The sequence below is a fragment of the Gadus chalcogrammus genome, chromosome 7, assembly GCF_026213295.1.
Source record: "Gadus chalcogrammus isolate NIFS_2021 chromosome 7, NIFS_Gcha_1.0, whole genome shotgun sequence".
Taxonomy (NCBI): domain Eukaryota; kingdom Metazoa; phylum Chordata; class Actinopteri; order Gadiformes; family Gadidae; genus Gadus; species Gadus chalcogrammus.
This window is the reverse complement of record NC_079418.1, coordinates 27,380,810-27,390,809: the sequence shown is the minus strand read 5'-3', so window position 1 is coordinate 27,390,809 and position 10,000 is coordinate 27,380,810. Positions and strand designations below refer to the sequence as shown.

At 48.7% G+C, this 10,000-nt stretch overlaps 1 protein-coding gene across 1 annotated transcript in view; it reads right to left on the bottom strand.

The window, feature by feature from the left end:
• Nucleotides 1–10,000, bottom strand: part of LOC130386085 (protein SOGA1-like) — a 44,201-nt gene that overhangs the window by 13,672 nt on the left and 20,529 nt on the right. The window contains exons 4-14 of the mRNA XM_056594866.1: nt 9,092–9,154; nt 8,353–8,520; nt 7,220–7,373; nt 6,388–6,979; nt 5,801–6,098; nt 5,220–5,468; nt 3,122–3,256; nt 1,641–1,763; nt 867–1,097; nt 351–461; nt 1–110 (exon numbers count right to left, since the gene is read on the bottom strand). The exon at nt 1–110 is cut by the window's left edge and continues 58 nt beyond it. Of these exons, the coding sequence (XP_056450841.1) occupies nt 1–110; nt 351–461; nt 867–1,097; nt 1,641–1,763; nt 3,122–3,256; nt 5,220–5,468; nt 5,801–6,098; nt 6,388–6,979; nt 7,220–7,373; nt 8,353–8,520; nt 9,092–9,154 (2,234 nt within the window). The remainder of the gene's footprint in view (nt 111–350; nt 462–866; nt 1,098–1,640; nt 1,764–3,121; nt 3,257–5,219; nt 5,469–5,800; nt 6,099–6,387; nt 6,980–7,219; nt 7,374–8,352; nt 8,521–9,091; nt 9,155–10,000) is intronic.

Genomic DNA, 10,000 nt, shown 5'->3' with positions numbered 1-10,000 from the left:
GCAAACTGCTGGGTGAGTTCCTGGGACCCCTGCCGTTCCAGACACAGCTCGCCGCTCAGACCCAGCAGCGCCCCCCTCAGGTCTGCCAGGGTACTGCACACACCTCCCCACTGGAGGACAAACACATGGAGAGAACTGCTTTAAAACCTTTGTTTGTGGCTGACCCTTGGCACATTATGTTTCACTGAAGAACATTTTAAATAATTCTGTAATAAATAAACATGCTTCATATTTGGTTTTAATCTTTCACAATGTATGTCATTTATTCCTCGTTAACACCAAAGGACTTTTTTGAACACCTCATATTTGACATGAGTGTGTGCTGTGTTGGTGTGTGTCCGTGTGTTCACCTTGATGGTAGGGCTTCGTGGCTGCTCTTCTGCGGCCGCCTGGAAGTGGGCGGGGCTTGTCAGATGTTTCTCCTCCTCCAATAGCAGGTAGAGCTCCTTCAGGCTGTTGACCTGGATGGCAGAATACCTTGTCAATCCATATTTATTTTATTCCTCACATAAAAACGAAAGAGATGAATAATTGATTGGTGCAGGAATTAGAGAAATTGTTACCTACACTGCCTGACTACACTTCCCTCTACTCATATATTGTATATTTTATGCATATTGTATTGTACATTTTTGTTTGATATTTATTCATATTTAATTGTTTGTTCCAAACATTATTCTCTGTTAATAATTTCCCCTGCAATGTAATCACAGTACATCTTCTATCATGATTTTCCATCTCTAGCAGAGTAATCGTGACAAACAGCCTCCTTTGGGATAACCTAATCCAAACTTGATGAGTTTCCGATGTGATGAAATCACATCGGTGCCCGCCGATAGGCCGATCGCGGTCATGTGAGCCGGTACCTCCAGGATGTCGCTGCCGTCCGCCGCCGTCTTGTGGCCCAGCCGCCAGTGCTTGAGGAAGCAGCGGAGCTTGACGCTGGTCAGCAGCAGGCTCTGCTTCAGGTGCTGGGACTCCTGCAGCAGCAGCGTCCTCTCCCGCCGCCACAGCTTGGTCTGCAGGCGGGCCTGGAGCCCCACGCTCTGCAGCTGGAAGTCCCGCCGCGTCAGGGCTTTCTGGTGGTCCTCCCGGAGCTGGGGGGGGGGGGACAACGGGGGGGACGGACGCAAACTCTTGGTCACGGAGGGGTTTCTCACCCAAAACGAATCACTGAATGACTCACAATCGTTTCTCACTGTATCGTTGTTTTAGGAGTTTAAATAATTCATCGGATTACAATGCTTCACACAGCTTCTGATTTGATCCCTAAAGCCCCATCCCGTGAGAACATAAAACAGCTCTGCCTCCTCCTCCGTGTTAAATATATATATATAACATTTAAAATGCTCTTTTTGATGATAAAGATACAGGTTGCGATCACAGCCAATCAAACAGGAGCAGCATAGATACCAGTGTGCCATCTCTATTCCATTCTACTGGTGCTAATCACCCAGCTAACGAGACAGAAGACAATGAAGCACTCATAAGGAAGCCAGCGGTGTGAATGTTCTCTACGTGTGTGTCTCCCTGATTGAGATAGCTGTCTCTTAGCGTGGGCGTGTGCTGTGGAAGCGGGGCCTAGGGAGCGTGGGGAGCGTGGGGAGCGTGGGAGCATGGGAGCGGCGTAGTGCGGCCACCTGCTTGAGCTGGAGGGCCTGAGCTGTGACGGACTGAGGGCCCTCCTCCAGTGCTCCCTCCTCGGCTGGACTCTGGGGCCCTGGTCCGGTCCCACACACCCCTCCTGGATGGGTCTGACCCGCCTAGAGAGATAGGGAGGGGGAGAGAGAAGGGAGAGAGAGAGAGAGAGAGAGAGAGAGAGAGAGAGAGAGAGAGAGAGAGAGAGAGAGAGAGAGAGAAGGGGGGGGAGAGAGAGAGAGAGATTTTTTTTGTTGTTTAGATTTAAGTTAAAACAGAACATTTCTCATCCATTTTATCGTCTTTTTAAGTAAGATGAAAATTTATGAACACGTTCTTCCATTAATTAAATATGTCCCCTGAATGTAACATTGTTAGAGAAGTGTGAGGGGAAAAGTGAGAAAAGCAACATATTGCATTTCTGTGTTCCGACAGCCTTGAAATCACACCCTAGCTGTGGCACACTATTAGTCACGCACAAACACACACACACACACATACACACACACACACATAGGAACACATGCACGCACAAACACACATGCACGCACGCACGCACACACACACACATGCTGGCATGCACGCACACACACACACACACACACACACACACACACACACACACACACACACACACACACACACACACACACACACACACACACACACACACACACACACTTTAGTAAAAAAGATAAGATGTTTAATATGTAGATATATAGATGTATTCAAGAACTGGGAGTACATTTACATACAAAGCATTCTATACAATCTGTCGTTGCCTTTCTCTCTATACATTCAGGTGATAGACGTGCCAAACATGGAATGATACACAGTTGAAAATTAGTTCATGATAAAAAAATAACATACATTCTATGAATATATTCTATTCTATTCTGTCCTGCATAGGCACAACCACACACACAACACACACACACACACACACACACACACACACACACACACACACACACACACACACACACACACACACACACACACACACACACACACACACACACACACACACACACACACACACACACACACACAGCAGTGTCAGGTTACTATGGCGACCAGCCAGGAAAAGGTCAGTACAACAATAGTGGGCTGTTCCTTGAGTCGCTACAGCTGATGGTGAGGTCATTGTGATTGTCTGTTTACAGTCAGGGGTTGCTAGCGTGATCTGCCTCCACTGTTTCAGCTCAGAGTCTTCATGTTTACAGCCAGCTTTATTACTCTGATAGTTAGTGTTCTGTCTGTCTGTCTGTCTGTCTGTCTGTCTGTCTGTCTGTCTGTCTGTCTGTCTGTCTGTCTGTCTGTCTGTCTGTCTGTCTGTCTGTCTGTCTGTCTGTCTGTCTGTCTGTCTGTGTATGTATGTATGTTTGTATGTATGCATGTGTGTATAAGTGTGTTTGTGCTCGCACGTGTGTTTTTTGTGTGCTTGTGCTCGCGTGTGTGTGCGTGCGCATAATTCACTCACTGGGGTCACATCAGCCTCTTCCTTTGGGCTCTCAGTGCGGTTCTTTTTCTGGTTGCACTCCAGCGGTTCTGATTGGCTAGCCTCCTCTTCCTGACCGTTCACCTTGCATTCCGGTTGGTCGCTAGAGTCGGGCTTCTGCATGCGTTCATAGTCAGGTAGATGAGGAACAGAACAACAGACGAATGAAAGAAGGTGGAGAGGGAACAAGGGGGAGATAAATGAATGATGGCCGGAGGGACAGTGGGGGAGAAAGAGATAGAATGAAAATAAAGTATATAGATAGATAGAGTAAAAAAGACAAAGAAAGACGATAATAAGAAACCAAACGAAAACAATACAATCAAAATGGTCTCCAGTCACACATTGATCAAACAGCGACACAAAATAATAGGAACAAAATAATATGAACGTCATGATCTCACAAGATGAAGAAAAGGATGAAGAGGAAGAAGAGTTTGGTCAGAGACGAGAGGGAGAGAGAGGAGACGAAGAAACATAGAAGGATGGAGCACAGCAGGGATGACTGAGGGATGAGAGGAGAGGAGAGGAAGGGGGGAGGGGAGGGGAGGGGAGGAGAGGATAGGAGAGGGGAGGAGAGGGGAGGGGAGGAAAGGGGAGGAGAGGAGAGGAGAGGAGAGGAAAGGAGAGGAGAGGGGAGGGGAGGAGAGGAGAGGGGAGGCGAGGAAAGGGGAGGAGAGGAGAGGAGAGGGGAGGGGAGGAGAGGAGAGGAAGGGGGGAGGGGAGGGGAGGGGAGAAGAGGGGAGGAGTGGAGAGAAGAGGAGAGGAAGGGGGGAGGGGAGAAGAGGAGAGGAGAGGAGAGGAGAGGAGAGGAGAGGGGAGCAGAGGAGAGGAGAGGAGAGGAGAGGAGAGGAGAGGGGAGGGGAGGAGAGGAGAGTAAAGGAGAGAAAGAAGGGGGGAGGAGAGGGGAGGAGAGTGGAGGGGACAAATAAAGAACCCATAGACAACGGAAGGAGAGATGGATGAAAAGGCAGATGAAGGAAAAAGAGGGGAGAGGGCAGAGGGAGATAAGTGTGGGAGGATAGGATTAAGAAGAGATTAAAATAAAAAAAAGCAGAAGAGAACCAGGAAGAGGTGCAGTGACAGCAAAAATGTTCGTTACCATGCAGTGAGGCATGCAGGGGTGTTGGGGAGGTGAGGAGGGGGGGCAAGGAGTGAGAAAGAGGGTGAGACGTGTAGTGTGAGACAGAGAGAGAGAGAGAGAGAGCGAGAGAGAGAGCGAGAGAGAGAGCGAGAGAGAGAGAGAGAGAGAGAGAGAGAGAGAGAGAGAGAGAGAGAGAGAGAGGAGAGAGAAGGAGGAGAGGAGAGATTGCAGGGGTTGTTGTACTCAGAGCTGGCCACTACCGAAGCTAAGAAGAAGGCTTGTGTCTACATCCGATCCAGTTTGATGTGTTTGATTGGATTATCTTCTAATAAATTACTATGTGTATAACTACAGTGCTCATCAATATTTATTAGTATTACAAATTTGACATTAAATTAGCATATAGAATTAGCTTATCTATGAATACATAACAGGACACTAAACACAATCTAGATTTATAGCAGCAAGCAATGAAACGCAAACTTAAAGAACAATATATGCGATCATTACAGGGTGAATTACCATATTGTTATTTTTTTTAATTACATCATTACGAATTGAACAGACAAGAAGTCTCATTCGCAAGCGATCGACGTTGCTCAGCCAGATATGACGGATTTTAATTAGTCAGCAGGCTTCAGGGAGTGCACAGAATTAAATAGTAGGAAGGGTACAAGATTTCTGACCCTGTCAAAATCGCTTCGTTCTGGTATACTCTCATCACGTCAACCTCAATCAACTCATATATATAATTGTATTGATGGTCTAACTTTCCATCTCGCGGTGCCGAGTGTGTGATTAGGTTAATTGGGTATATACCAGAAGTGAGTGGGCTGATTAAACCAAAGCATCATGCAGGGCCAAGCAGAGGGGAACACAAGCAAAAGAGAAATCAAAAAACCGCATAACTGAGACGTTAAATCAAAAGAGTCCAAAACAATAGGATGACCACGTACAACAAAGCAAGGAGAGACAAGTGTATTTCCTTCCGTTTACCTTGTCCTGGGAGACGGCCGGCCCCAGGGGGAGCAGGGAGGGGGTGGCACCCAGGGAGAGGCCCCTGCCTTCGGGCATCAGAGTCTGGGGAGAGGCCCCTTCCACCTGGGGGTCCCGGTCCCCAACAGGGGAGCCTCCCAGGCTGTCTACTCTCTCCACAAACACCTGCAGCTGGCTGTGCAGAGCCTGCAGCCTGCTGGTCAGGGCCGCCACCAGAGGGCGCTCCGCTAGATCTGACAACTCGGACATCTGGACCACAGAAGATAAGGGAAAACGAACTAGTCATTAATCCCTGAACGGTAATCGTGGTGTTACTGCAGCATTAGGGGAAAGGACAAAGATAAGAGTATACGAATTGAAAGCGCAACCCAAACATAAATGGTAGAGGTATAAATCGCTGTAATATATCTATATAAATGAGATTGTTTACATAATTTTTTTTATTCTCGCTTATATTTTCATTCTTATCATTTTACTTGTGTACATCATTCATTCTGAAAACACCAAACCACACAATGAAAGCATCACTGTAATACATTCAGACCAAATCAAATCGTTATCGGACGATCTTTTGAACTGACTTGGTTCTGAGGTTTGTCCGGGTGGTCACATGACCCCGCCGGCTCCTCCTGACAGACCAAGTGGTAGAGGGACGAGGGAGAGAGGCAGTTGGCCTCGGTGGGAATGGTCAGCAGCTGGATCGCCATGGAGACCAGGCGAGCCTGCTCTCTCATGGCCAGCAGGGCATCATGGTCCTTGAACCGCAGGCAGGCAGGAAGTGACGTCACGGCGCCGGAGCTGTCAGCCGGTGGGCCCCTCTTGTCCCGTGTCTCCAGATGGTCGTTCTCGCCCCCTACTGGACCCTCCCGGTGTAGCGGACTGAGGAGGGGGGGGGGGGGGCGAAAAGTAGAATAAATACTTTGAAAAGGGAAAGGTACCGTGTCACAGCTGAAGTACGTTGAATGTATAAATGTATAAGTAGCTGAAACTGTAAAAATAGTAGTAGAAGTAAAGTAAAAAAACGAGTGTCTTAAAGAATTTGAACAAATCATTTTAAAAGGGGCAAATATAACACAGCTAACGACGAATGAAGAATGAGGAATGGCAATGCGGCCACGCCCAGCTAAGCCTATGTTCCTAACGGACAGGATAACCAAAACCATCTTACCTGCTGGGTAGACAGTCTGCCGCGTCGCCGGCTGGGCCGCACGTCTCCAAGGCCAGCGGTGGTAGTGTGGGCGCAGAGGAGGAAGAGGAGGAGGAGGAGGAGGAGTGGGAGGCAGGCGAGTGGCAGGAGGCCAGGTCGCACCGCTGCAGGTTGGACAGCAGCACGCGGTTCTCGTACTGGAGCTTCTTCACCTTGCCGTTCAGGTCCCCGATCTGGAGCCGCGCATCCCGCACCTCCCGCTCCTGGGGCGTGGCCTCGTCGCTGATGAGCTCCGCGCCTTCCTGGATGGCGTCGCCGAGCCCGCCGTCGCTCGGCGGGGCGCCCGGGCCGCCGGAGGCGAGGGCGGGGCCGGGCGGCGGCGGGAGCTCGGACTTGTAGCGGTTGATCTCGTTCATCAGCAGCTTGTTCTGCTCCTCCAGCTCGATCAGGGAGCGCCGCAGCAGCTCCGCCTCCTCCTCCACGAACTGCAGGTGCCGCTGGAGCTCCATCACGTTCTCCGACGAAGCCCCGCCCCCGATGACCATAGCCCCGCCTCCGAGCGAAAGCCCCGCCCCCATGTGGCCGTTCATCCCGGTGAGATCGTGAGGTTCGTCTGAGATGTAGAGAATAAAAAACACCCAGAAAGCTAGGATAGTCAAGTATATATTTCAAGGGTTTACAGTCGTCTGTCCAACCCTCCTCCCTTGTCTATCCCTATTTCTACCACTTCATTTATATTCCCTTAAATATTTGAATGCCACTTTGATTAGATATTTATCGTGTCTTTGACGAAGCGTGTCGTTACTATCACTAGTGTGATCGGTGTTCAGGGGGTCGGGGGAGGCGCCCGTACCTTGGGGTCCCTTCATGTCGTCCATCTCCGCCCGCAGGCCGCGGTTCTCCACCTCCAGCTCCACGATGCGACGGCTCAGCAGGTTGGCCTCCTCCTCCACCAGCTTCAGGTGAACTCTGACCTCCGCCTCGCGGGTGTGGGGCGAGTCCGCCACCTGGTGGTGAAGAGGAGAATGTCACGATACGCATGGTATTAACACTAGTACTACAACTACTGCTACAACTGCTACTCATAATACCACTATTAGTTGTACTATTACTACTACTGCAGCTTCACCAGGTGATTGACTGCTAGTACTACGGCTTCTCATACTACCACCTTTATTACGACAACTACTTATGCTACGGCTACTAATACTAATACTAGTACTGCAACTACTTCTTCTAGTACTGCTGCCGCTGCTGATTCTAATACTACTACTACTACTATTACTGCTACATCTGCTACTACTACTACAACACGTCCTGATAATATAAGTCCCAATGTGTGGAGGAAATCACATTATGAGTATTATTTTTAGGCCATAACAACATCAAGCTGCAGCAGTAGCTGCAGCCTCTATTGCTATATCGCTATCGCACAAACCTCATCGAATAAAATGTGATTGTCCTTACAGAAGAGGTTAGTGCTCCACACACTGGGACATCGTGTGTGCTGTGTTACTAGACCTGACCAGACCACATGAAACTAGATTCGCCTTGCATGAGTTCACCCTTTCATGTCCCCCTCCTCCTCCTCCTCCTCCTCCTCCTCCTCCTCCTCCTCCTCCTCCTCCTCTCTATTCTAGCCAGTCTGTCGCTCACTACAACACTACTCTACTCTGTCTGCTTCCAGGCAGTTGTGAACCTGTTTTGGTTCTGCATCGGGTTTCAGTTAGGGGACCAATCACAGCCCTTGCTGATGCGTTGCCTTGACGGAAGGGTAACATTTTTGGGAGGCGCATGTCAGGCCCTCGCGGTGGACGCAAGGAGGGTCCGCCAGGACGTAACGGGTTTGTAAACCCCTTGCATTGCATCGGCGTAGAACCATAACTAAGCCTTAAACCACCACACTGTTGTGACTAAAGCACCAAAAGGGGGTGTGACCACTGAGACGGCCTGAACGGTGGCTCCTCCCCTCCCCGGTCCACCCACCTCCTCAACGGTGAGGGAGGCATCGACGTCTCCGTACAGCGAGCGGTACTTGGCCAGCTCCTCCTTCATGGCCTCGCTGTCCTTCACCAGACGGGTCAGCTTCTTGCACATCAGGGCCGACTCCTCCTTAGCAAAGTGGAGCTGGCACTTCAGGTCGGCACTGTCCTCCTGCAGAGAGAGAGGGAGAGAGAGAGGGAGGGAGAGGGAGAGAGAGAGAGAGAGAGAGAGAGAGAGAGAGAGAGAGAGAGAGAGAGGAGATTGAGAGAGAGGTAGACAGACGCAGACAGAGGGAGATAGAGAGAGATATAGGGATACATATTCAAAGATAGACATGCGTACATAGATAGGGATAGAGATACAGAAATACAGAGAGAGACACACATAGAGCAATGGAAAGATATTGTGGCAGAAAACCAGAAAACCATAGGCACTTTCAAACATCGATGTTTAGCATTGAGTGCAAAGAGTAATAACAGCGTTCATAGGCTCGAGGCTACTGTTTCCACCTCTTTCATGCATCTGTTCTCTCTCTCCCTCTCCCCCCCTATCTTTATATGGATTGACAGACGTCAATCTACCTCCGACTGTTTCAACATTGATGTGCTGAAGGAGCAGTTCAGTGCTCTCGTTGATTCATTAGATCTTAGTTTGTGTGTGTGTGTGTGTGTGTGTGTGTGTGTGTGTGTGTGTGTGTGTGTGTGTGTGTGTGTGTGTGTGTGTTCGTGTGTATGTGTGTTACCTGTGGACAGAGCTTCTTCTCTGGTTTGTTGTTTGGTCGCACCCCTCTTTTCTTCTGGGGGTTCTGCAACATAGAGAGAGAGAGAGAGAGAGAGAGAGAGAGAGAGAGAGAGAGAGAGAGAGAGAGAGAGAGAGAGAGAGAGAGAGAGAAAGAAAGAACTTAATCAATACTACATCTTTACAGATCATTCTGTATCATTACATTACTTCACACTTTGTTAAATTCTATAGAGTCTATAAAGATCACAGACTTTTAAACAATCTCACACTGGTTAATCCAATTATTAGGTGTTCTTCTGAAGTATTATCACACTGTGTTAAAGCACCACCGAGCTTAATTAAAGTATTTCACAGCGTAGCCTGTGTACACAGTGAAAAACATCGCTCCGAGCAGAGCATTTCAATATAATGTCTGGCAAACTCAGGATTTTTATTTTGAAGAACCGGATTAAATAGGTAACATGGCAGAGAAAGGTTTTCAGGTTCAGCTATGGGCACAATCACCATGGTGTTAAGGGATAACACCGGTAAGAAAGAAAGAAAGGAAGAAAGATAGATAGAGAGAACGAATAAACAAACCCAGAAAAGGGAATATAAAGGCAGAGTACCTTGGAATGGGGTTTGATATAAACAGGGAGGTATGTAGAAAGCTGTCAGATATGGTGCAAGAAAATGAGGAGAGCTGTTGTTGGCTGTTAAACAACACAGGCACGCACACCTCTGTTTCCTCAAGTGTCTGCTAGACACTGCATTAGCCTGCTCTAAATCATAAACTCCCACTGTGTTTGAAGAAATTCACACACGCACAAACACGCGCACACACACGCACACACACACACACACACATAAATGCACTCACACGCATCCACCCGCACCTACTTGCAAACGCACACACACACACACACACGGA